This window comes from Phocoena sinus, chromosome 16 (genome assembly GCF_008692025.1).
Source record: "Phocoena sinus isolate mPhoSin1 chromosome 16, mPhoSin1.pri, whole genome shotgun sequence".
Taxonomy (NCBI): Eukaryota; Metazoa; Chordata; class Mammalia; order Artiodactyla; family Phocoenidae; genus Phocoena; species Phocoena sinus.
Window position 1 is genome coordinate 84,932,713 of NC_045778.1, and position 26,568 is coordinate 84,959,280.

Consider the following 26,568-nt stretch of genomic DNA (forward strand, 5'->3'; position numbering starts at 1 on the left):
AGTGGCTTCAGAGCCACGGGCCCTACTGGACCCGCATCTGTGGACCTGGGCGTCTGGGTCAGGTGTGCAGGGGGCACTTTGAAGGAGAGCCCAGGAATGCGGCCGCTGTGACTAACAGCCTGGTGGGCTTCTGAATCTGAACGCAGCCGGGAGCCTCAGGGGCACCTGGACCCCATCCACTTTCCTAAGTCAGACACCCCATAGTTAACGTTGGGCTCCCCGGGGCTGTGGTGAGGTTGGCCCCAGCCAGCTCTCTGCAGCGTTTCTGGGCATCAGCGGGGCTTAGGCTCACGGGATCCCCTAATAATGCAGGTGTGCGGGCTCACGTACCGCGGGAAGGGCCAGGCCCCTCCGTCCAGGGTCACAGGGGCCCCCGGGCCACACCCAACCCTGCCATCCCTGCGTCTGTCCTGCCAGCTCCACCTGGCTGTCAGGCACAGGGCGGCCCCCTCCAGGACCCGGCCCCATCAGGGCTGGGTACAGACGTCCTCCCAGACGATGGTGGAGGCCTCACCCCAGTGTTGACTTTTAGGGACTCATGACACCATGTTGGAGCCCCTGGGATCTTTGGGTTGGAGGCTGTGGTGACCTCAGACTGCTGGCTCTTGGCAGCCAGTGGGGAGCGGGGACCCTCCTGGGGCAGCTGACTCTCCCTGCTCCCCGGCCCGTTCCCCCGAGGTGGGCTGACTGGGGCTCCTGCTGGCGGGGCCCACTCAGACTCCGGCCTCTTCTGCAACGTGGGATGTCACACGCCGCCACAGGCACTATGCTTTCCAGGAGATGAGAGCGCGCGCGTGCGTACGCACCGGTATCACAGGGCGTGCTGCGCGTCCTGTGTGAGCACAGCATCTCCGAGGGGGCGTGGGCTCATCCCTGCACACCCCGCGGGTGTCCCCTCTGCGGGATGCTGAACCCGGGCTGCCTAGTCTCCAGCCTGAGCCAGGCTGCAATGTCCCAGGCAGAGGCTCCCTCATTCCTGGACCCCCACCTCTTTCTCGCTCCCCTGGCTCCCTGGTGCACCCAGAGGTGGGGGACCCTCCCCAAGGGGCGAGGACCCTCCCGCCCTCAGCTGCCTGTTTCCAAACCCAGTGATTTCCAGCTGGGGCTGGGCCACTGCTCTGGCTCAGCTTTCTGAATCGTTTCTAAAAGACACAGTGAGGGCCTTAAAAACGGATGTTACCAAAGTCCTCAGACTCGCAACATCCAGGAATTTCTAACGTGACCACTGCTCCCCGCCCCCCCCCCACCCTTACTTCTGAGCGGCGCTCCTGCTGGCCTCCCTCCTGGCAAGGGGCTCACGCGCACACGTGCCCGTGTGCACCCACCCCGGGACCGCGGGGCTGGGGGAGCCAGGCCGTGTCCTGGCGGCTGACTGCCCCCTCCCCGCAGCGACGCCTTCCTGGAGGGCTACGTGCAGCAGTTCCTGTACACCTTCCGGTACTTCTGCAGCCCGCACGACTTCCTGCACTTCCTGCTGGACCGCATCAGCAGCACCTTGTCCAGGTAAACGCCGACCCTGACGAGGACGAAGCCAGAGCCAGAGCCCCCGGGAAGGCCCAGGCGAGGGCAGAGAAGGGGAGCGGGGCGCAGATGGGCCGCGGGAAAGGGGCAGGAGTGTCAGGAGGGGCCGGCGGCTGGGGAGAGGGAGGTGGAGGGCGGGGGCTGGGACACGTGGGAAGATGGTGAGCGCCAGGCGTGTGGGCTGGGGGAGGGCAGCTGGGGGGCAGGGAGGGTCCCGCGGGCCTCAGCCGGCAGGTGGGGTCAACAAGGGAAGGGGTGGTGGGCAGTGCTGGACGCGCTCTGGCCCTCTGAGCTGGCCTGTCCTCGACCCCCAGGCTCCGCACAAGCCCAGGCCAGGAGCCCTGGGAGGGGAGGGACTCACAGGAGACCCCAGTCCCCTGCTCCCGCCCTGCCTCTCGGGACGCCTTCCAGCCCCTGGGTGCCATCTGTGAGGGTGGCAGGGGCTCCAGGACGGGCACCAGGTGGGCGGGCTCGGTGGGGCTGAAGTGCCACAAAGACAGAGCCACGCTCAGACTCCAGCACTCAGACCCCCACGCACCCACTGGCTTGGGTGCGACGCCAGGCGGGAGCGGGGTGACCTGTGTGGCTCAGGCCTCCATCTGTCCCCAGGGCCCACCAGGATCCCACCTCCACCTCCTCCAAGATCTACAGGCGCAGCTTCTGCCTCCTGCAGGCCTGGCTGGAGGACTGCTTCGCCGTGGACTTCAGGAGGGACGCCGGGCTCCTGGGGAGGCTCCAGGACTACCTCGTCTCCCAGGTGAGGGCGCGGCTCGGGGAGCGGGGCCACCGCCCCTCTGGAGCAGCGGGCGACCCCGTGTGCTTCTGCCCAGATCCTGCCCTTGGACGGCTCCGCAGAGCCCCTGTTGAGCCTCCTGGAGGTAGGCACCGAGCGGCGGGCTGAGGGCGCCCCACGCAGCACAGACCTGCAGGACCCCAAGGAGGCGGAGGACACCGCCAGGCCCCTCAACGCCCTGTGGAAGAGGCTCTCAGAGGACGGCATCTCCCGGAAGGTGCGGCCTTTCCCGGGGAGCTGGCGTGGGGACACCGCCTACGCAGGCACACACACTCTTGTGCTCAAGAGCACACACACACGTGCCCTGGTACACACACACACGGACGGGCACACGTGCACAAACGTGCACACGCCCCCCCCCCCCCCCCCCCGTGTTGCCGGTCCTGGGCACCAGCCCTCTGGGCCTGGCACTTCCTGCCCCCTGGCCCTGGACAAGGACAGCAGAGGGCCAGCCAGGGGCTCAGAGCACCCCGCCTCCCTGACTCTGGGGCCAAGGCGGGGCCGGGACATGGCCTGGTACAGGAGCAGGGTTGAGGGATGCGTGCAGACAGCCCCACCCATGAAATGACCAGGACAGGCATCCTCGACCCAGCACGGCTGCGGGCGGGAGGGATTTGCCATGTGGCTCTAGCTGAGCCAGGCTGCGAGGTCCTGGGCCTGGGCCCACCCCCCCACCCTGCCCTAACCTGGAGGGGACCCTCCGGGGCTTGGTCTTCCTGCCCTGCAGAGCTTCCCCTGGCGGCTGTCCCGGGGCAACGGGCTGGTGCTGCCCCACCACAAGGAGCGCCAGTACAGCATCGCATCCGCCCTGCCCAAGCCCTGCTTCTTTGAGGACTTCTATGGCCCCTATGCCAGGGCCAGCGAGAAGGGGCCCTACTTCCTGACCGAGTACAGCACCCACCAGCTCTTCAGCCAGCTGACGCTGTTGCAGCAGGTGAGGGCGGGGGCTGACGCTGCGGCAGCGGGTAAGGGGGTGGGCGCTGAAGGCCCTCAGCAAGAGAGCGCCAGGTGCACAGGCCCCACGAGGTCCCACAGGGCGCACACACACACACACACCCCGCGTGCTGGCTGCGGGCCGGGCGGAGAGCCACATGTGCCAGGCCCTCCCTCCTGGAACTGGGCGCCCAGCCCCCAGCTGCCCCTTCCCAGGCCCCCAGGCATCCTGGGTCCCCATCACTTGGCAGGAACCCAGCGACCCCTCCCCCCCGCTCCCGCCACTGTTGTCTGGGTGGCCGTGCAGAGTCCCCGGGGGCCCAGCCCTGTGACTCCAGGTGCCCCCCGTCCCCCCTCGGGCCCCGGCGCTGCCTGACCTTTGCGTCCTTGTCCCTGGCAGGAGTTGTTTCACAAGTGCCACCCCGTCCACTTCTTAAACTCTCGGGCCCTGGGCGTCACGGACAAAAGTGTGGCCGTCCCCAAGTGAGTGTCCGGCGTGGCTGTCAGAGAAGCCTGGGATGCAGGGCTGGCCGGAGGGTCTTGGGGCCTCACCCAAGCGTCTCCTGGACACGCCCAGCGCAAGGGCAACGCCTGCGGTGCTCGGCTGGACCCCCGCCTCGCAGGGCCCGTCCCGCCAGCCTCCTGGGCCGGGCGCCACGCCGGGGCCTGGCTGGGACCTGCGCCTGCGTCTCTTGCAGAGCCAGCTCCTCTGGGTCTCTGTCGGCCGAAACCTGCAGCTTATTTCTGCCCAACTACGTCCAGGACACGTACCTGTTACAGCTTCTGAGAAGCGCAGACGACGTCAGCACCTGGGTGGCCGCCGAAATCGTGACCAGCCACACCTCCAAGGTCGGTGCCCTCAGCTCTGGCCCCAGCACAGAGTCGGGGCTGCTGGCAGCAAGGGCACCTCCCTGGGAGACCCCCTCCGCTGGGGGTGCACGGGGGCTCCAGGCCCACCCAGGCCTGTCCCCGCGGCGCGGACACGCAGACCTCACGCAGGCACACCGCCGCTCACAGCTGGACGTGGCGTCACACACACACTAACGCAGCCCCCGCGTGCTCCCACACTCCTCCTGCCTCGGCCGCGACCCAGGGCTGGGAACTGGCCGGCTGGCCTGAGCTCTCATGGCCACTGTCACAACAGCACGGGTGCATGTGTCTCCTCGGCCAGTTTGTGGAACAAATGAAACACTGCTCAGTGGTCCCATCAAGGTGAGGCTCCTCTGGGTCCCACAGGCCTCGGCCTGGACCGACCCACCTGCTTCAGGGCCAGCACCTCCCTCAGGTCCCACCCAGGCAGGAGGGGCAGCGGGTGGGCCTAGTGCCCCAGAGTGCGCCCAGCAAGCACACTGCTGCCAAGGCCTCGGACGTCCTTCCGCCGGAGGCCAGACGCAGGCGGGGGTCACAGGGTCCTGTAGGACGTGACCATGACCCTGTGGAAGAACCGGTGGGGACCCCAGGGCTCCTGCTATGTCACACGGCCCCTTCCCGCGGGTGCACACCCACCGCCTCCCAGGCCCAAAGCATCAGCTCCCCGGGCATGAGCTGCTGGAGTGGGCTGAGCATGAAGGGGGAGCTCGGGGTGGGGGACCCTGTTCTGTCCCAGGAGCTGCCCCAGAGCCCACCGTGGCCACCAACTCCCCGAGAGATGGTGAAGCCCGGACGTGCCTGTTCCGGCAGTAGGAGCCTCTGCGCTGTGTCTTTCCTTTTCTAGTTTCCTCTGTGTCCCCCGAGCCCCTAGGGGCAACCCCAAGGCCCATGAACAAATGCCGAGTTTTCTACTCTTTCCCCTTTTCGGGAGAATTTTCTTTAAGGGTTTAGCAGCTGACAGATTGACCCGTCCTCACTTCTGCCAGGATGTGGCCTGGCCCCCTCCCCCACCTGGTTTGTTCCAATCCACGATGTTATCATGAGAGACATCAAAGTGCAGCTTCCGATCAGGGGCATCACACGAGGCCTGGGTGCTCGGGCTTCCTAGGGGACCTCGGCTACCAGGGAGTCCTCACCCCAGAGCCTCTGCAGCTGCCCCATCCACAGGTCACCACAAAGGGGCGCGAGCGTCCCCAGGCCGCAGGACGGAACGGTCTTCAGACCCACCTGGGATGCACCCGGGGTCAGCGCCTGGCGGGAAGGAACCACTGTTGCAGTAACCAAACTCTCCCCATTGCGTGAACGGCTCCCCTGTCCCTGTGAGCAGAGGTCGGAGGGAGGACTGTTCACGGGGCAGTTCCGCCTCAGCAGGGACAGGACAGCACAGGGACCGAGGGGAGAAAGTGCCCGGAGTCCTCAGGGAGCCACGTGGGCACTTTCGGCAAACACGCTGATCAAGTTCTGACATGCTGTTCCACATATTGGGCGTCCCTCACTGTGCCGTCGGCACAACCCGGAGACTGACTTCTACATTCGTAAACTCTGCTCTCAGAAAAATTTGTCAAAACTCAAATTTTGAGCCGGAGAATGTAACGGAAGACTAGTAAAAGCCCTCAGTGGTAACAGTGCATTCCTTCCAGATCACATCCCGGGGGGGCGGGGGACGGGGCGAGACAGTGGAAACACAAGGTCAAGGAGAAAAGGAAACAAAGTTTCTCACCTTCAAGAAAAGCTTCCCTTTTTGTGGATGAATAATGGTGGGACCTGGCTTCATCAGACAGGTGTAAAAGTGACGGAACACGACAGCCAAGGGAAGGAAGCAACCTCACGTCCGTCGACGCACGAACGGATGAGCAACGTGGTGCATCACCCCCCATGAAAATATGCAGCCCTATGAGGGAACCAGATGGGGACACAGGCCACGACGGCTGAGCCTGGAGGGCGGGACGCCGGTCACAAGAGCAGACCCACTGTGTGACCTGACCTGACCGGTACGAGGCTCAGCAGTGAGCGGACAGCTCTGCCTGGACGGGCTGGAAATCGCCTACTTCGCATCCATCTGAACCTGTGAAGAAGATGATGAGGTGTCAACGTAAGAAACAGGAGTGGGCAGATGTTTTTCAAGATCCTTTAAGAGGCACTCGAGCCAGACAGCTGGGAGGCAACGGTGCTGAGTGACCCCCAGGGCCCGTCCTGTGACCCAGACAAGGGTCCAGCCCAGGAGAAGGGTGTCTGGTTGGGACCCGCAGGCGATGTTCCCACCTGAAGGATGTCCCTGGCCGTGGCGACAGTCCACAGGGTGAGGCAGCTCTGAAATGAGGGGTCAGCTGAATTCTCCAGAACCTTCTGGAAGTTGCTGGAACTGTGTAAAATCCACGCACTAACTGTGGGGCCGTGAGCCAGGCCCCTCAGGTCTGCTTGGAGAGGAGAATCCCACTGGGGTAGCAGGGGCTGCTGTGGGGTGTTCCCATCAAATCCGGTGAATCTGCCCTGCCGACCAGCGGCCCCCGAGGCGCTGCAATCCCGTCCCGCCGTGGACTCGGCTGGGCGGACGACAGGCTGAAATCGGCTCCCCCTTTGCCTCTGGACGCCTCGGCTCCATCTCCCCGAGCGGGGGTGCCCTTCCCGCTCCCCCCATTTGTCCTGAGCAGAGATGTGTCCCGGGAGAGAAGTGAGATGGACTTTGCACACCTTTGTGCCTTGGTTTTCTGGGCCCCCGACGCCCTCCCGTGCACGGAGGTGGGCGTACCGCCCTGCACCGACGCTGGCCCCTGTGCCCCGGTCCCTCGTCTGAGACGGAGGACGCTGAGCGTCTTGTTCTCTGGTTTCAGCTGCAGGTGAACCTGCTCTCCAAATTTCTGCTGATCGCGAAGTCTTGCTACGAGCAGAGGAACTTCGCAACAGCCATGCAGATCCTGGGCGGCCTGGAGCACCCGGCCGTGCGACAGTCCCCTGTGAGTCACCCGGGGGGGCCCAGCTGCAGCCACGCAGTGGGCACAGACAGGGCTGTAGGAGTTTCACCTGTGCTTTTATTTTAGGCCTGGAGAATTCTACCCGCAAAGATAGCAGAGGTCATGGAGGAGCTGAAAGCCGTGGAGGTACCCCTTTGCGTGAGCTCCTGGGCAGCTCACGTCCCGGGGGATGGGGGGACCGCCCGGCAGATCCTGCATCGTGGCGCCCACCTCACAGACCCCCCATCATCTCCCCTGGGGCCTCAGCCGCTCACCTGGGCAGAGGTGGCAGGGTTGCTCCAGGGCCGTGATTCCAGCCTGGGGTGCAGGTGCCCTGAGGCCCTGCCTGAGCTTGGCCGACCTACCTGCCTCCTGGCTGCCCCTCATGAGATCCTAAACGAGGACACGCCCTCTGGATGAGGGGCATTTCCCAGACTGAGGAGGCGGGAGCGGCCTGCAGCCGGCCCCAGACACAGCGCGCGCCGGTGGGGGGACTGTTGCCACCACACCCAGGGGTCTCTGCGGCCGGCCAGCCAGGCTCCCAGTCTAATTTAGGCAGTGGGGTCACCTGGCTCTTTTCTGGAGAGGAATTTGCCACCAGCAGCAGGAAGCGCACGGCTTTCTGGTGGGGGTCAGTGTTCCTTCTGTGTCCGCAAGCTTTAGACACCTGGACTCTCCCCAGCCCAAGAGCCAAGGTACACTTCGGACTGGCTGATAAACCGGGGTGCCGCAGCCCCCTGGACTGGCTGATAACTCGGGGTGCCGTAGCCCCCGTGCAGCAGGAACACAGGCGCCAGCTGGGACTGGCCGGGCTGAGCCGGCCCCTGCTGGGCACCTGGGCTGACCTCTCACCTGTCCGTCCCCCCCACCCCCCGCCCATGCCCCTGGCTGGGCCCCAGGTCTTTCTGAAGAGCGACAGCCTGTGTCTGATGGAAGGACGGCGCTTCAGGGCTCAGCCCACCCTGCCCTCAGCCCACCTCCTGGCCATGCACATCCAGCAGCTGGAGACAGGGGGCTTCACCATGACCAACGGGGCCCACAGGTGGAGCAAGCTCAGGTGAGGGGCCCACAGGTAAAACAAACCAGGTGAGGGATCCACAGGTGAATAAGCCAGGTGAAGGGCCCACAGTTGCAACAAGCCAGGTGGGGGACCCAACAGCTAGAACAAGCCAGGTAAGGGGCCCAAAGGTGAGCAAGCCAAGTGAGGGGGCCCACAGGTGAAACGAACCAGGTGAGGGGCCCACAGGTGAGCAAGCCAGGTGAGGGGCCGCCCCCATCTCTCCTGTTCCTCTGAGACCTGGGCCGCCTTGCCCCTCATGCAGCCCTCACCCCAGCCCAGGCCTCCACACCCTCTCCCCTGGGTGACCTCCAGCCACCTCCTTCTCCACAGACAAGGGGTAAACGATTCGCACAGTCCAGCGTCCATGGCCCCAAGGTTGCCGTGACCTCCCTTCCTACTGGGAGATCCAGGTGCCCCCAGAACGCCACCTCTGTGCGACCACCCTCCCTGACCCCCCGAGCCACATCTGCCCTCTCTCCCTGCCTCTGCTGTCCCCCTTGGGGCCCCTCCGTAGAGCTGTCCGGAGGATTCATAGTCAGTCCCCACCGTTCAACTGCCCGGCACACCTGCGGACCCACCTGGGAGGAGCAGACTGGGGGGCTGTTGGTGGCGACCACCACCACGACCCTGCCAGGGACTCAGACACTCCCAGCCAAAGGCGATCGTGGCTCCTTTTGGCCTCGGAAGCCCACCCTGGGACCGGCCGCTCCTTAGGAGCTCCAGGCCCACGTCCCCCGGCAGCGCCCCAGGCCCGCACTGCCCTTCAGGACAGTGCCACCCTGTCTCCAGGGAGACCCTCCCCCCACGACCTCTCACCCCACTCTATCCTCTCCCCCCACTTCATCATCCACACGGCAGTCAGGTGGAGACCGGTCAGGCCTCCTCAGGGTCCAGGGCGGACTGGTTCCTCTGAGTCTGGACTTTGATGCGGCCTGGTTGGGACAGTGCCTGACAGCAGGCTGGGAACCCACCGGCTGCAGACGCTGCCCCCGTGACTTGTGCAAACTCACGTTTCGTTTCTTCCCCCAACAAAGGAACATCGCCAAGGTGGCGAGCCAGGTCCATGCGTTCCAGGAGAACCCCTACACGTTCGCCCCCGACCCCAAGCTGCAGTCCCACCTCAGGCAGAGAATCGCCCGATTCAGCGGGGCGGACATCTCCATTCTGGCCGAGGACAGCAGGGCTGGCGACCACCAGGTGGCCAGCGAAAAGCACTCCAAGAAGATTCAGGACAAGCTGCGGAGAATGAAAGCCACGTTCCAGTAGCGCAGGACAGCGGGCTGGGTGTGCAGTCCACACCGAGGACAAACCTGGGGTGGAAGGGGCCGTGCCTGCTGTGTCAGACAGGGACCCCCACGGCCCAGGAGGGGCACCGGGGCGGGAGCACGGGCTCAGACCCAGACCCGAGAGATGGCGCCAGGAGAGGCTGAGGGGGGTTTCTAAGGGAATTTTAAATTTAAATGTAAAGATTTAAAATTTAAACCAAAATAGGATAAGTAAGCTCCCCAGGAGCCGAATACCCATTGATATTTCTCAAAGATAAAGAGCTTTCACCCAATTCTCTGGCCATTCAGCCCCAGAAACCCCGCACCCCAGCACCCAGCTCAGGCTTTAAACCCAGGCGCCCACTGAGCAGTGTTCCCACGAGTCTGGTGTATGTCTGCCCAACAACGAAGGGCCAAGACTGACCTCTGACCCCCCTGCCAACCACAGATTCCAGGGGGGGTTCTGAAACCTTCTCTTGGGGCCCCTGAGGCTCCCCGGGGTCCCAAGCCCCACCCTGGGCTTCCTCCCTGCCGGACCTCCCCCTCTTCCAGCCCCAACCCCTGGCTGCTCACCCAGGCCCAGGTGCGGGTGCCAGAGCCTCGCAGCCCTTCCTGCCAAGAGGCCCGGCCTTGCCTCCGTCCCAGCCCGGCCTCCTGCTGCCAGAGAGTGCCTCATGGCTCCACACTGGCAGCTCCCAAGTGCCCCGTGGCCCCTGTGCCCACCGCCCCACCACCGAGAGCACTTCCTGGTGGGGCAGGTACACCTGGGCTGAGGCTCTGCTTCCAAAGCATGCAGGACTCAGACAGCCGCTCCAAAGCAGAGACACAGCCTCAGGGGCCCTGAGAGCTTCCCTCTGCCCTACCTGGGGGCCTGGGGGCTGTAGAGCCATGGCCGGGTCCCCCCCTTCTTCAGCAGCCATGCATGTGATGCACACACCCACGCCTAGCTCCCGAGGCTGGCCGTCACCAGCGCTTTCTGACGAGGAAATGAAGTCTGCTGCCTCGGTGGTACCAAGCTCTTCCCCAGGGCTGTTTCCAAACTGCGCTCGGCCAGGGGCATGGGACCAGGACAGCACGTCACACCTCCACAGCAGGGAGGCCAGAGCCCTGGCACCATCCCAGGCACCAACGTTTTTACGTTGCAAATCGCTGCAAGACCCAAGACTGTTCTTTTAAGTTTCAGAATTAGTGATTCTTTAGCGCAGCCAGCTCACGGTATTTCTAGGAAAATCTCTACCTGTGATAAAACACTGTCGTCAAGGTGTGTTTTCCCACATATATTCATTTGCAACATCTACGTCCCGCTTTCGTGAGAGGCACTCCTGGCCCTGCAAACGTGGCTTTTATATGAGAATTCGGTTCTGCAGATCAACTCCTACGTTTTCAGGATTTGAATTCAACAAAGCGCCACAAAGCCCGAAACGAAGTTAGCATCCAATGCAAATAAACATTCCAACTGTAACGGTTTATCTGGGGGAGCGGCCAGGCTTCGGCTCCAGCACGACTGTCTGCATGTCGCCCTCACGCGCGGTTTACGTTTCTAAATAAAGTCGTTTCTACCAAGACGGCCTTCGCGGGTTCCTGGTGTTTACCTGCCTCGTGGGTCAGCGTGGCTTCTTCGAGCCAGGCGAAGACGTCTTCAGGGCTGCTCGTGAAGGCGGGAGGGGACGAGGGACCGAGGAGGCTCATGCCACCGCGATGTCCTCCGATGGTGCGCAGAGGGCCAAACCCCACCACCCGGGGCCCGTGAGCAGGCAGACACCCCGCTGCCCGGGACGTACCTGCCGCTGGAGGAGGAGACAGCCAACCTCCCACAGTCGCTGACCTGCCGAGGCCTCTGGGCACCACGGCCCGCGCCTGTCTGCCACAAGCCCTGCCCATCCTGGCGTCCGGCCACCCAGGCCTCGTCCGCAGCCCACAGGCCAAGCAGCAGGCTCACCCTCACTGGGGGCAGGCTGGGGCGTTCCCAGGGCTTGGTCACCACCGAAGGGTCCCAGTGGAAGAGCTGAGGGTTGGTGGACACCAACAAAGACGGGGAGATGCTGGGGTCGTGTCACTGTGGACAGGAGCTGCCGTGGTCATGTGGCTCTGGAGTCTGGGCCGGGGCGGGGGGTCCTCAGCCACCTTAGAACCACTAGACCCTGGTCCTTCTTCCTCCCGAGACACGACTAAAGCACCAGGAAGACCGGCTCTCCCTTCGCTACATCGGCTCTTATCACATCGACACGTTTTTCTGAGAACTGCCAGCCAGCACCCCAGCCAGCAACCCCCAACCCCATGCAGCCCCTCCTACGCTAAATGGAACCCAGCCCTGTGTACCCAGGCTCTGGGGAAGCCCCCGCCACAAACGGGGTGCCACTCCCCCGCGCCCAGCAGGCTGCGATCAAGCCCGAGGCAGCCCCCGGGCCGGCACCAGCACCCACCACCCGGAGAAGGCCAGTAGGGCCCCGGCAGCCGGGCCATCGCCTGGGACACGGGCTCGGAGGCCGGTGGTGCTGGGGTGAGTGGCCGAGGGGCTGGCTGAGCGCCGGCCACACCCCTCCCTGCGGCTTGTGTCCTTCCGCCTGCTGTCTGACACCCGCTGCAAGGACGGCTTGAGCTGCCACTCCCCTGCAGCCGCATCTCCTCACTGCCTCTCCCGCTCCCCAGGGGGTGGACCTCAGTGACCGTGGGAAAGGCTGCTCTGAAGGGAGACTGAGCTGAAGACAAAAGCACTGCAGAGAGGACCGCACCCCGGTGGGGAGCCGCTTATCAGGTACCAGGCCAGCCCTCCGAGGCTCCTCTGCGCTCGCTGTGGGGTGGGACGCGAGTAGACGGAGACGAGGGCACCAGGCCTCCTACCATCCAAGAAAGGATCTCACGGAGCCCACGGTGCGAGGCGGTCAGGGACCCGAGATACAGGTTGTGTGCGATCCACTTCCCAGCTGCCACCGCAGAATCTGTCACAGCTTCGCTGACGTGTCGGGGGACGGCTCTCTGCGATGGGGCTGTCTTGAGCCTGTAGGATGTTTCGTGGCATCTCTGATCTCTACCCTCTAGATGCCAGCAGCACCGCCCCCTGCCCCCAGCTGTGACAACCAACAACTGTCCAGACATCGCCAAATGTCCCCTGGGGAGCAAAACTGCCCCCAGAGCCACGGGCCCAGAAGCAGTGACGCCCCAATAGCAGCAGCTGCATACGGTGCCCAAATCTTGGTTTCCAGATGCCATTCAAGCCTCCGAGAAAAGGAAATGGCTGACTCCAGGGCTTGAGTGGGGAAAGTACCAGATGAGCCAGGAGCTCGGAAGTGCTACAAGCGGGGCTTGGGGGTGGGAGGGTAGATCACATCAAAAGGACACGGGACAAAAGGGAAAGAGCTGTGAAGACTCCCCACAGCCAGAGCTGGGCTGTCTGAGCCCCCACGTACGACAGTGATGGGCAGTGACCCAGGAACAGGACAAACGTCCGTGAGTCCACACTGGAGTAAACGGACCACTGAATGAATAAATCAACGGGAGGAACTGGGAGAAATCCAAAGTGTGGAGGTGTGGTTTGTCACCCCCTCGAGTGTGGGCGGCAGGGGACCTGGTGACCAGCCCCCACTGCAGGGCAGGACAGGAAGAGGGTGACCTGACAGTGGGGAGAGGCAGGCACCACCTTAACCGGAGATGGGGCTCAGCATCATGGCCCCAAGTCTGCTGACGTCACGCATCCTCTTGGGTCTCGTCCCAGAACCCAGAACCCCACTCTAATCATGAGAAGACAGCAGACAAACCCAAATTGAGGGACACACCACAAAACACCTGACCCGTCTCCTCAAACTGTCAAGGACGTGGAAAACAAGACTTAGAAACAGCCACGGCCCAGGGGAGACTGAAGGGACAGGATGACTAAATGCAGCTCAGTGCAGGGATGGGATCCTGGGACAGAAAAGGGGCATCAGCAGGAAACCGGGCACAACCCAGTAAGTCTGCGGTTTCGTCAACGCTAACTTCTTAGCTCTGCCAAAGTTCCACGGACAAGTAAGATGTTAGGGACTCTGTGCTGTCTGTGCCACTCGGACACAGAATTATCCCAACAAAGGAGCTTTACAAAACTACTGTAGCCAGTATACAGAAATACAATTGACTTTTGCTTATTTTTGTATTCAACGACCTTGCTAAGCTCATTTATTAATGCTAATAATGTGCTTGTAGGTTTTGTACTTTCCACATATACAAACATCTCACTTGCAAGTGGCGGCTGCTTTCCTTCCTCCTTTGCTACCTCTATACTTCCTACTCCTTTTTCTTGTCTTATTGCTCTGGCCAGGACTTACAGAATAAGGTTGAGCAGAAGCCGTAACGTTGGGCACCCTTGTCTCATTCCTAATCTCTCAGGGGGGTAGAGGCTCAATACTCTTTATCAACCACAATGTTAACTGTAGCCATTCTTTATCAGAATAAAGAAGTTTCTTTCTGTGAAGTGTGCGTGTGAATTATGACACTACGTCTGACCACTGGCCTGGCTCTTTATCAGATCCAGCAGAAAGCTGTCAGCAGGCAGCGATGAACTCTACCTCCTGCACAGACTAAGAGCACACGAGGAAGAGGGTCGGGGCGCAGACCCAGAACACAATTACGGTTACAAACAACATCTAGGCTGCACCAGAGGAAAAAGGAGAAGGCGCGAGGGAGCCTCTGGAACTGGAAGGTTCCATGGCTTCATCTGCGCAGTGGTGAAAGGTCATGGCACATGCGTAATGACGAATCAAACATTGCGCACCCAATGCACGTAGCCATATTTGTTTGTACCTCAACTGAGAAGGTTAAGAAGTACAAACGGCGGTTGGTAAGGTTCTTCCCCGCTGGGCGGGCGGGGGCAGAAGTTTGCTCCAGGCGCTCAGGGCCTAGAGGCCCAAAGACTGGCCGGGAGACCCAGGCGCCGGAGCAGGCAAGTTGAACTTAGCGCGCGCAGAGGCGGGGCGGGGCGGGGCGGAGCGGTGGGAGGGCCGCCTAGACCCGGCTGGGCTCCGGCGCCCGCTCCTACCGAAGGCGGACGCGCAGGGCCCACCGAGCGCGTGTGGGCGGCTTCTTCCGGGCCTCGGCCCCGACCCCCGCGCGCCCGCCGGCCCCGGGATGCTGCTCCGGCCCCGGCGGCCGCCCCCGCCCGCGCCGCCGTCCCCCGCCAGCCCGGACTCCGAGCAGCGGCTGGCGGGGGGCGTCCCCGGGACCCCGCCCGGGAGGCCCGTCTCGCCCGGCGCGCTGGCGGCGCCCGCGCCCCCCGGGTCGCCCGCATCCCCCGGGTCACCCGTATCCCCCGGCTCGGCGCAGCGCACGCCCTGGAGCGCGCGCGAGACGGAGCTGCTGCTAGGCACGCTGCTGCAGCCGGCCGTGTGGCGAGCGCTGTTGCTAGACCGCCGCCAGGCGCTGCCCACCTACCGCCGCGTGTCGGCCGCGCTGGCCCGCCAGCAGGTGCGGCGCACGCCCGCGCAGTGCCGCCGCCGCTACAAGTTCCTCAAGGACAAGGTCCGCGACGCGCACGGTCAGCCGCCCGGGCCCTTCGACGCGCAGATCCGCCAGCTCATGGGGCTGCTGGGCGACAGCGGGCGCAGACGCGGCCGCCGCCGCTCCCCCGGGCCCGGGCGCCCCCCGCGCGGCCGCCGGCCAGCCCCCGCCGCGCCCGCTGAGCCGGGTAGGTGGGCTGGGGTGGGGGAGGGGCGGGGCGCCTCGGACCGGGGGAAGTGGACTGCGGGCCGGGGGGAGGGGTGGGCGCGCCTCACGCGACCACCCGCTCTGCGTTCCAGGCGCCCCACCGCTGCCCGCCGCCCGAGAACCCGACGCGGACCCCGCCTGGACGCTCAGGTTCAGCCCGTCCCCGCCCAAGTCTGCGGACGCGCCCCGCGCCCCCGGCTCCCCGACGGCCGTTTCCACATTCACCCCCGCGCCCGGCCGCCCCGAGGACCCCGAGCCCTTCCGCGCCCCCGCCTCGCCGCCGCCGCCGCCGCCGTCGTCCCCCGGCCCCACCCGGGAAGATCCCAACTCGCCGCCTGGCCGCCCGGAGGACCACGTGCCCCCGCAGCCCGCGCCGCCGTCGCTGAACGCCGCCCTTCTGCAGACCCTGGGGCACCTGGGCGACATCGTGTCCATCCTGGGACCGCTGCGTGACCAGCTGCTGACCCTGAACCAGCACGTGGAACAGCTGCGCGGCTCCTTCGACCAGACCGTGTCCCTGGCCGTGGGCTTCATCCTGGGCAGCGCCGCCGCCGAGCGAGGCGTCCTGGCCGACCCGCGCCAGTGAGGCCCGGCCGCCGCGGTCCTCTCTGCAGGGCCGCCCCTCGGCCCTGACCCCTCCTGCGGCCCTCCCCCACCCCTAACCTAGGTATGGGTTAAATAAAAAGATTGTTTTTTCCGACTTAATCCCGTGAGTGTGTGCGGGCCCCGCACTGGGTAGGAATGTAGGGCTGGAGGTCAGGGCGAGGTTAAAATGGCCTCGGGATCCCGGGGAGGGGCCAGGAGGTCTGGGGTGGGCTCGGGCCCCCTTGGGATGCTGCCTGGTCCTACCTACCCTGGCAGGCCAGTCTCCAGTGGGGAGGGGGTTGTGGGCACGTGGAACCCGAGGTCGGGGGCCTCACTGCACGCCAGCTTCTCCAGGTCTCCTGACCCTGCCCCCGGGACTTCCCACCCTGCAGACCAGCCATGGTGGGTGAGCCCGGCCGGGCGGGGAGGAGGAGGAGGGAGGGTCCAGGGAAATGGCGACGGCCGGGCTCAGCGGAGCCGGTGGGGGGAGGTATGATCAGTCTCCCGCGCCCACCGCCTGCCGCCCAGGGAAGAGTCTGAGGCTCTTGGCTGAGTTGGGTCAGGGAAAGAGGTGCGGGGCGGGGGGGCAGGAGAGCTAACGCACGCCCAGGGAAGGTGCTCCTTTCGTCGCCAAGGAGGTGACTGGGTGGGGGGCAGCTGGACCTGGGGGTCTGAGATCTTCGACCTTGGCTGAGGCCCGGGTCCTTGCAGTTTCAAGAGGACTTTATCAAAATCGCCCCAGGAGCATTTTCCAAATGGTAACTGAGGGCCCCACCCCGGGCCGGTGGATCAGACCCAGTGGGGACAGGGCGGGGCCGGAGGTGCTCACAGCCGGTGGGAAGGAGGAAGTGGCCCGAGGGGCTGGCCAGCATAACAATGCAGGCTCCGGCTGAATGCGGTGCAGCTTCTCGGCGACTAGGGGCTCATTCAGAGACTTAAGTGATCGCTCTGGGCCACAAAGGTAAAAGAGGGAAGGGTGTCCCCATGGGCCCTACGGTCCTTGCCCTCTGGCATCAGCCCCTCCCCCAGCCCTTTCCTGGAGCCGTCTTCCAGGAGGCCCCAGTAGGGCCCTCTGCCTGCAGGGACCCCGGGCAGGCCAAGGCTGCGCCTATCCTTAAGCCGCGTACTGATGGCAGGGCCTGGGGGCTCCGTGTGAAAATCCCAGATCTTCATTTAAGACACACTGGCCTCTGCTCCACGAGGCTGTTTGTGCCCTGGTCCCTGTGAGTCCGGAAGCCACCAAAAACCTGAGGTGGGCTGATTCGAGCTTGTAAACACCCGTCCCCACCCCCCACACGCCCCCGGAAGGCAAGAGCCACGGGCTGGCGGGGTCTGAGCCTTGGGACACATCCCAGCAAATATGCCAATCCCCCAGGGGTGGGGACGATGTCAGCCAGGACCCTCTGCTCTGGAGAAAGGCTGTTCAGGGGCTTGAAATCCGTGTAAGTCTCCGAGTCTGAGATATTTGGGGGCACCAAGGAGAACCCGTCTGCCTTACTGCCCACGTTGCCTGGGGCCCCGGACGCCACATCCCATGGCTTTCTCCTTGGGGCTCTATGTTGCAGTAGTGACTCTGAACACCCCTACCCCGGGCATCGCTAACGTCTTCCGGCCTGGTGAGGGGAGAGAGCGTGTCTCACCCCAACTCCTTGGCTAGTGGCTTTAGTTTTAAACTTCAGCCATTCCTGATGCGTGGAAATTCTCAAATCCCTTCTTCTGGCCCTGCCATGACTCCCTTTGGCTGTGGCTCTCTCGTGGGCCTGTGGGGTGAGGTGTGTCCCTGTCCCGCTCTGTGACACGTGTGTCTTAAGCCGGGCATCCTGGGTTTGGCTCTGCACCTGTGTGGTGGACACACCCCAGTGGGATGGTGTCCCGGCCATGAGAACATCTTTCCCTGTGCCAGACCCCAAGTGCAAGGCAGCGACCCAGCAGGGTCTCCTAGGACCAGTCCTCAGGTTAGTGCCCATCTCGTCTCATCAGTGGCCCCTTGGCCAGCAGATTCACCCTTTTTGTTTTATTGTGGTAAAATACACATAACATTAAGTTTACTATCTCACCCATTTCAAGAGTGCAGCTCAATGGCATTAGGTATATTCACATTTTTTGTGCAGCTGTCACCACCGTCAGCTCCAGAACTTCATCTTCCCAAACTGAATCATTAAACACTAACTCTGCAGCCCCCTCTCCCAGCCCCTGGCACCCAGCACCTACTTTCTGTCTCTGTGGATTAAACTGCTGTAGGGACCTCATGTAAGTGGGATCAGACATTATTTGTCTCTGTGTCTGGCTTATTTCACCTGGAATAATGTCCACCAGGTTCATCCAGGTCACAGCATATTGCAGAATTTCCTTCCTTTTTAAGACTGAATGATCTTCCATTGACTGGATGGACCACAGTTTGCTTCTCCATTGATCTGTTGGTGGACACTTAGGTTGCTTCCACGTTTTAGCTATTCTGAATAATGCTGCCATGAATAGGGGTGTGCAAATATCTCCTCAAGACCCTGCTTTCAGTTCTTTTGGGTTTATATCCAGAAGTGGAATTAATGGATCACATGGTAGTTCCATCTTTAGTTTTGAGGGGAAACCTCCATACTGTTTTCCAGCCGCTGCCCCATTTTACATTCCCACCAACAGTGCACAAATGTTCCAATTTCTCTACATCCTCGTCCACACTTCTGTTCTGTTTTGATTTTGTTTTTTATCTCGGCCATCCTAGCGAGTGTGTCGCAGCACGTGGAATCATAGCAGTGCTGCAGGTACCAGCTGATGCTCGCCTGTCCAGCTGCTTGGTGGACCCATCTAGCTGGTGTTTCCACCAGCTGTTCCCTGTGTTTGTACCACGTGAATTCAACTGCACGCCCGTTCTGTCCTGCGGTGCACTGAGCCCCGTGAACAGGGTACCTGTGCCCCCACTAGCTCGGATGACCTCCAGCAGTGACCGTGGGTCCTCTGCTCCCTGCCATGGGGCCCTGCCCCCCCCCACAGCTTCAGGGCCCTGGGGCTGGCTTTGCTTTTTCCCTTTACCTCACGTCCTCTTAGTGCTGCCCTGTTGTGTGTGCAGGACCAGCCCTGGGCCCTCATCCCGTCGGCCCCCGTAACTCAGGGTGGTAGCCAAGGCTCGCTCCTGGGGCCGGTTTTGTTTCCGTGTGGGCAGCCAGTAGGCTGGAATCCAGTTCCCGCCTCATTCAGCGCCCTCGTCCTTCCACCCAAATCCCGTTTCCTCCCAGGCTGGGGCCAGAGAGAATTCGTTTTCACAGCATGTTCATCCGTCAAGGATCAGGGCTGTAGGGACCTAGAAAAGCAGCTACTTCCAATGAGCGATGCATTGGTTATAAGGGAACACGTAATGTTAGATGTATTTTCCCCAAAGAGGCATTTAACCCTGTCAGCTTGGGGGCTTCTTTACCCCCGGATAGGGCTACACTCTTTATCTCTAATTAGTTCTGCTACCTGTGCTCCCTCCCATGTCCAGACTGTCCCTAAATTTTTTTTTTAACACTTGCAGAATGAACTTTATTTATTACTTATTTACTTACTTATTTATTTATGGCTGTGTCGGGTCTTCGTTTTTGTGCGAGGGCTTTCTCTAGCTGTGGCAGGCGGGGGCCACTCTTCATCACGGTGCGCGGGCCTCTCACTATCGCGGCCTCTCTTGTTGCGGAGCACAGGCTGCAGACGCGCAGGCTCAGTAATTGTGGCTCACGGGCCCAGTTGCTCCACGTTATGTGGGATCTTCCCAGACCAGGGCTCGAACCCGTGTCCCCTTGGCAGGCAGATTCTCAACCACTGCGCCACCAGGGAAGCCCTGTCCCTAAAAATTTAACTGAAGTAAGTTTCCTGTACAACCTCATGTTTCAGAATCGCCCAGCTTCTTGATTCTTGTTGTTCGTCTTCCAAATTAGTCTCTTCTGTACCTGTTCCTCTAATCACACCATCTATACAACGCTCCACTGTCAAAGGGCTTGGTATTCGGAACAGTCTCAAACCAGGGAGTCTGTGGGGTGCTTGGACTCGGGGGCAGGCTCTGAATCCGCATCATTTTTCAGGTCAGTGCAGATGGGGCCTGAGGATATCGATCTACTGTTTTTGCAAAGAGGAAATCCCTAAGATTTGGTAAATGTATGTTTCTGTGATTTATAGTGAGATAAGGATGGCTCCCTCTAGTATTTCCTCCATGCTTTCTTTTTTTTTTTTCTTTTTTTGGCAGTACGCAGGCCTCTCACTGTTGTGGCCTCTCCCGTTGCGGAGCACAGGCTCCAGACGCGCAGGCTCAGCGGCCATGGCTCACGGGCCCAGCTGCTCCGCGGCATGTGGGATCTTCCCGGACCCGGGCACAAATCTGTGTCCCCTGCATCGGCAGGCGGACTCTCAACCACTGTGCCACCCGGGAAGCCCTCCTCCATGCTTTTGGTCTGCCTAATTACCCCCTTCTCTTACAGGACATCAACCCTGTCTGTGATTTCTTCCCCACTTTTGTGCCCCCTGGGCAACTGTGCCAACAGGCACAATAGCAATGTTTCCCTCTCATCCTGGTTCTGCTGCTAAACTTATTTGTCTGCCAAAAACCACACTGCTCTGTGTTATGGACTGAATGTGTCCCCAAATTCCTATGTTGAAATCAACCCCCAGGGTGGAGGTGTTGGTGGGGTGGGGGGCGCGGTGGGGGTGTTGGGAGGTGATTATGTCATGAGGGTGGGGCCTCATAGTTGGAATTAGTGCCTTTGTAAGAAATGAAATGAGAGAGCTTGCTTTCGGTCCTGCTCCCTGCCGGGCGAGGCCACAGCAAGCAGGCAGCCAGCATTTGCTGCTGAAGCCCCCAGTCTGGTGCTCTGTCACAGCAAGAGCAGACGGGACACCACTGCCAGTCTGCACACGTGCATTCAGGGTTCAGTGCTGCGTCTGTTCCAGCATGCTGCAGTCTGCCCAGCACTCCTGCCCACGTGCTGGTTGGCCTCTCCCAGAACTGTCCTCACTTACAATCTGCAGTTTTTTTTTTTTTTTTTATGATTTTTTTTTTTTGTGTGTGTGTGTGTGTGTGGTACGCGGGCCTCTCACTGCTGCGGCCTCTCCCGCCACGGAGCACAGGCTCCGGACGCGCAGGCCCAGCGGCCATGGGTCACGGGCCCAGCCGCTCCGCGGCACGTGGGATCTTCCCGGACCAGGGCACGAACCCGCGTCCCCTGCATCGGCAGGCGGACTCTCAACCACTGCGCCACCAGGGAAGCCCTAATCTGCAGTTTTTAAACAGACAACGGCTACTCCAGGTGGGGCTTTCCTCCCCCTCACCTGGCCCAGATCCAGGCCCTGTGGCGTCCCCGGCATGGACCCTGTGTGTGACCCGTCCTGGTCCTCTTCCCGGGCCTCACAGTGGGATGCAGCCCCTGCCCAGCCTCCGTCAGCGGTCAGTGGGGAGTCTCTGGGGCCCGTCTCTGTTGGCCTTGGCCGTTTCTCCATGTGAGAGCCACTGTCCTTTCTGGTCCAGTTTCTCTGCCCATCGTGGGTCTAACCCAGTTCCTTTCCCTTCAGGACCCCTGTGGGCATCCCCTTCCTGCCTTCATTTTCTGAGTGCTTGGCTCTGATCCGTTCCTTCAAGGGCCCTCCTGGCCTCCAAGAAAGGTCAGATTCCTGGCTGATGGGTGGTAAGTCTTACTCTTCACTGTGTCAACTGGGCCATGATTAATCCGCCTGCATTTTATGGTTCTGTCTTCTACCAGATGTTTCACTAACGTTTGTCACCACACCCACACCATTCTCTCCCAAAAGCCCGCCTTTGTCAACAGAGCAGAAGGTCCCGTGTCCCTCGCCAGGCTGCCACCTGCCCTCCCCACCGTGTCGGAGTCACCACAGCTTTTAGAGCGCTGCACTACTTCTCCCCATCCTGTCTGTGACCCCTGACCCCACGTGACTCAGCCCTGCTCACGCGCAGCTCTGTGGATCAGCCTGTCCCATTCCGTGTCATCACAGATGGCGTTAGTCACCGTGGCTGCCGCCGTCTGCAATGCCTGTCATCTTTGTCACCAGAATCTCCCATAAGGGGGTCCTTTCCTGAAGACCCCCGGGGTCAGTGCCCTCATCGTGTGTATAAGCAGGTGCTTGTCTGCCTTGTCTTGGTTCATTGCTGTTTCTAAGAACAGCACCAAGCAAAAGAACTCTCTGGGGGTGATGGGAATGTTCTAGAACAACACTGTCCAATTCGACAGCCACCAGCCACATGTGGTCACTGAGCTCCTGAAACATGGCCAGTGCAACAGAGGAACTGAATTTTTTTTAATAGGCATTTATTTATTTTTCTTTATTTTGGCTGCGCCGGGTTTTAGTTGCAGCATGCGTGTGGGATCAAGTTCTCCGGCCAGGGCTCGAACCTGGGCCCCCTGCGCTGGGAGCACAGAGTCTTACCCACTGGACCACCAGGGAAGTCCTGGAACTTAATTTTTTAATCTAAATTAATTTATGTCGCCACATATGCCTCAGAGTTCCACATTCAGTCCTTATGTAAAATTCTGTTTTATTCTAGTGCCATTGGTTTCAGCTTCTTATCTTCAGAATCTCACCTTGAAATTTACATGTATCAGCAGCCAAATCCCATTCCTTTCACCAAAGACAAAGCCCTGGAGTCAGCAGGGTCACCACAGGCCCCTTTCTGAGTCTCAGACTTACGGCGGACTTAGCAAATGCAGCCTGAACCCGCCCCCTTACCACTCCGACCCCGTGTCTCTGGGGGACAGATGCAAGACCACAGGGCCAGGCTGCGGGCAGTGCCATTCAGTCTGTCTTCTTTCCGAGGACCTTGCCCGCACGAGGCCACACCCCAGCGTGGCCCAGCGCCTCCTGCCAGAGGTCTTCCCGGGACCGGAGGATGGTGGAGCCCCCACCTGCCGAGGGAGACATGATGGGAATCAGCTGGTGCTGGGATCGCTTCTGAGGCAGCTGACCAGAGCAGGGAAGGTGAGGCCTGGCGAGGGGTGGGGGGCGGTGAGCAGAGGGGGCTGCGGCCCCCATAGTCTCTACAGCACCAGCCTCAGGGCGGTGGTTTTGAGGACGGGAGGTGAGGGCTGGGGGGTGGGAGGTGCACCCTGCCTCTGCCTGTCCACTCGGCCTGCCGTGCTGCAGCCTCTGAGGGCAGGATGGAGGGGGGCAGGGGGAGGCAAGGTCCAGGGCTGAGGTTCCTTGGGCAGCAGCAGGAAGCTCTCCTACCTGGCCCCCTAGGAAGGAAGGGGCATAGGGGAGGCGCCCACCCGCCCGACAGGGAGACCCAGACAGATGTGATGGGGTCCCATGAGCAGCCCCTTCCCAAACTAGGGGAGGGCGTGCGGGGCTCTACCTCATCACACCTGCAACCCGGGATCGGACACCACCCACCCACCGGGTGCTCTCCCAGACTACCGTCCAGCTGGGGTAGGGTCATGCCCACCACGCCCCCACACTCACACCTCTGTTCTCGCCACCGGAAGCACAAACTCGCCCTCTGGGCTTCAACGAGGGAGGTTAGGGGAGGGGCGTGGCGACAGGGGGAGGGGCCGACCTGCGGGCCTCCACCAGCCCGCACTACCTGGCGCAGCAGGGACGCGACTCTCCGTGGCGCGCATGCGCGGGATTCGGTGCGAGGCCGGCTGCCTGGAGCCAAGGCCACGCCCCCACCTGATCACCGGGTCTCCGAGGAAGGCAGCAGCGGGGTTGCAGAGGGGCAGCAAAGCCGGGAGGTGGGTCCCAGAGCCAGGAGAGGGGCAGGGCCTAGCACCCCCGGACGCTGCTCCCAAGCCAAGGGAGGAAGCTGAGGCCAGACGTGGGTTACACAGCTGTCACTGGAGCAGCCAGGGTTAGAGGGAGGGGAGACCCCAGGGGACACGAGGCAGCCAGGTCGGGAGAGAGCGGGCCTGTGCCCGCGGCAGTGCTGAAGGAAGAGAGGGGCCACCCCCAGGCAGTAGCCGGGAGCTGGCGGGGGACTCGGGGCGGGGGGCCGTCTGACCTGCGGAGGTGAGGTCACCTTAGGACTCAGGAAGGGGAGCTTCAGGTAGGGGCTGGGGAAAGTCGAGGTGGCAGGGCCATTAGAGGAGGGTCCCGGATTAGGGAGGGGGTCGCCCAGCAGAACTGGGTGGTGGGCGCGGAGGATGGTGCTCGTGTGGGGACAAAAGACCGAGGGGCCGGCCCTGAAAGATTAGAAAGGAAGAGATGCTAAAACTGGGGTTTGAAAGGCGTGGTACCTGTTAATGCCTGACATTTCATAAATCACCGCTTTTGAGCACAAAATGCAGTAATTCCCAACAAATGTTCCCTATTACCTAGAGGGTGCCTGTCCCGCGCGTTCTTTGCAACTGCAGCAGCCGTGGGGCTGGGGTTTACTTCTCTTTGGCGCGCTGGGGAGGCACCGCCCCGCCTCCACCCGGAGGGGCTCCGCGTACCCGCCCCCCAGTCCCCCCAGCTCGGCCGCTGTCGCTGGTAGCGGAGCAGACACTGTCGCGGCAGCACTTAGAAGCCTGCCCCCGGGCGTCCTTGGAGCAGCCCTGGGGACACGCGATTTCCAGGACACCGTGCAGTAATCTCACAAGACACCCCGCGCGACACACGGCGAGTGAGTTAAATCCCCAGCCTCACCCCTCAGGGTCCGGTGACCGAACTGGGCTGGCCCGGGGGCGGGAGGAAGACGCGGGGTCCGCGACCCCGGCTCCTCCCCGGTGTGCCCGGCTCCCACCTCACCGACCCCACCCCAGACGGAGGGACTCGAGGGCGGGGTTGGGGTGTTAATCCCAAAGTGAAGCCCGTGGGGCCTTTGATGTCCGCGGGGCGGGCTCGGGGGCGGCCTCGGTGCCCCGCCCAAACTGGCGCCGGCGCCCCTGGGAGTCCAGGCTGCGGGCTCGACCCGACCGCCCTGAAGCCCTGCGGCGGGCTGGGGGCCGAGTTCAGCCGCCGGGGGCGCCGCGCCGACTCAGAGCCCGCGCTCCGGGGGGCCAGTGAGTAGTGAGGCGCTGGCGGCACAGGGGACTCGGACAGGGTGACTGCCCCTAGGCTAAACCGTGCGGCCTGGGCTTCTCAGTCCGCAGGAACCCTGCGCCCTCCTGGCCACCACGGAGTGGAGCCAGGCAGCAGCACAGCGGAGCCCGAAGCGGTCGGGGACCCACAGCGGAGCACGGTGGCTCGCCTGTCCTTCCTGCTCGGTTCCTCCTGGGAGCCAGACGTGGAGTCATCCACGTCCTGAGCCAGCAGACCCCCTTTCTTCCTGTCACCCGAATCTGGAGACAGCTCCTATGGCACCAGAGTGAAACCCAGCAGAGGGTCTGGGCAGGGGCTGGGGGGGTGGAGAGAGAGAAGGGCCAGCGGAACCCGAGGGACCCTCTCTGACCAGCCCCTCCCCACCCTGTCTGGCTAGATGCCCGCCCACATTCCTACCAAGCAGGACAGCTGCAGCAGACACCCTGTCCAAGCCCACCCTGTTGCTGGGAGTAGTGATGTGGACCCCTGACCCCCTCGGTGTGCACACCTGTCACCTCTGGCACTGCAGACCCTCGGGGGCGAGTTGGACAGAGGAGATAGCTCGGCACTCCACAGGACAGGCTCCCAGCCGGGGTGCTGGGTGGGAAGGGGCCGTCCTCGCCTTCCTGCAGCCCAGGCCAGCCGGGTGGGGGTGGGGGGGAGATGAAAGGCTGTAACAGGTCCTCAGTTACCACCTCTCCCTTCACCGGGGACACAGACCCGCCCCTCCCCCAGACATCTTGAAGCGGGGGGAGGTGTGAATGGCCTCCTTTGTGCCTCTGAATTGAAGGCAATTAGGTGCTACTTATCTGTGGGGGGCATTTGGGTCCTCTTTGCAAACCCACCTCCCACCCACCCCGCTCCTCCTGAGCTTATAAGTGCAGCCCGGCCCTGCCGAGACTGAGGCGGACCCTGTGCTCTTCCTGGCCCTCCTGCGCGGCCGGGGCGCCCCGTTCCCAGCCCCCACCGTCTGTCCAGAGGCGGATCCTGAGTGCGGCCGCACCACCCAACAAAGCCTCCCTCCTCCGCCTTTCCTGGTGCCTGCGAGCCAGCCTCCAGCTTTGGCTCAGGGGACCAGCTCTCCCAGAGAAGCTGTGCAGGGCCAGCGCACACCGCCCGGCCCGCCAAAGTCTCCCCGGGGAGCCTGTCTGCCCCAGCCCGGGTGTGCGGCAGAGGGGACCACCCCCAGACCGTGGGCAAGGAGGAGGTGAAGTCCTCAGGAGTGTGCGCCAGGGACGCCCACACCTGGTAGGTGTGGGGATTGGGGGACCTCCCTTCCCAGGCTGGGAAGGGAGCCGGGGAGGTTTCTGGAGCAGGGTCACACATCTGTGTACTCCGGCCACAGGTGGGGCATTCTTTGCAGGGCTGGGGCTTGCGGGTTGTGCCGGACCCCTCCGGCCGGTGAACCCTTCTCGGAAGCAGAAACCACAGTGGTGGTCTTCCCTGCTCAGACCCCTTGGAACTTCTCTCCCCCCCCCACCGCCCTGGAGGGGCTGCCCCCACCCGCTCTGAGCCAGGATGCCACACATGGCCTTCAAGCTCTAAGTCCTTGGGGCCCACTTCTGCAAGAGGGTCACAGGTAAGTGCGTCTTGCAGGCCACGAACCTGCTCAGTTCGGAGGGCTCACCATGTCTCCTCCTGCTAAGCCGGGTGCCTTCGTTCGGCATCCGGACTGCGGCCTGTTCGCCGGCCACCTGGAGTCCTGCAGGGCTGTTTAGGGACAGCACGGCCCGGAGCCCACTGTGCTTCTGTCCTTGTGAGCTTCCCGTGGTTTCTAAACTTGACGGAACGCTTTGTCGTTGGCGGAGGGGGCTTTCTTAGTCTGTCTTTTAGTCTTTGTGACTTAATCACTGCTCTTAGGTGTCAAGTCCTACGTGGCCAAAAGTGGGGCTGGTATTATCTGTAGGTTTGCATTTTTTAAAAAGTTTTAATAATGACCATGGACAC

General features: G+C 62.4%; 2 protein-coding genes across 2 annotated transcripts in view; both read left to right on the forward strand.

Annotated features, from left to right (window-relative positions):
• The window catches only part of KNDC1 (kinase non-catalytic C-lobe domain containing 1), a 60,730-nt gene extending 49,772 nt beyond the window's left edge, over positions 1 to 10,958 (forward strand). Inside the window, exons 22-31 of the mRNA XM_032608603.1 lie at positions 1,390 to 1,503; positions 2,131 to 2,278; positions 2,352 to 2,531; positions 3,042 to 3,248; positions 3,648 to 3,730; positions 3,946 to 4,096; positions 6,949 to 7,071; positions 7,156 to 7,215; positions 7,968 to 8,125; positions 9,163 to 10,958. Coding sequence (XP_032464494.1) covers positions 1,390 to 1,503; positions 2,131 to 2,278; positions 2,352 to 2,531; positions 3,042 to 3,248; positions 3,648 to 3,730; positions 3,946 to 4,096; positions 6,949 to 7,071; positions 7,156 to 7,215; positions 7,968 to 8,125; positions 9,163 to 9,394 — 1,456 coding nt within the window. The 3' untranslated portion in view covers positions 9,395 to 10,958. The remainder of the gene's footprint in view (positions 1 to 1,389; positions 1,504 to 2,130; positions 2,279 to 2,351; positions 2,532 to 3,041; positions 3,249 to 3,647; positions 3,731 to 3,945; positions 4,097 to 6,948; positions 7,072 to 7,155; positions 7,216 to 7,967; positions 8,126 to 9,162) is intronic.
• Positions 10,959 to 14,490: 3,532 nt separating this feature from the next.
• On the forward strand, positions 14,491 to 15,652 carry UTF1 (undifferentiated embryonic cell transcription factor 1). Its single transcript, XM_032607393.1, has 2 exons — positions 14,491 to 15,046; positions 15,159 to 15,652. Exons 1-2 carry the CDS (start codon positions 14,491 to 14,493, stop codon positions 15,650 to 15,652), a joined length of 1,050 nt encoding a protein of 349 aa, XP_032463284.1.
• Positions 15,653 to 26,568: the final 10,916 nt, after the last annotated feature.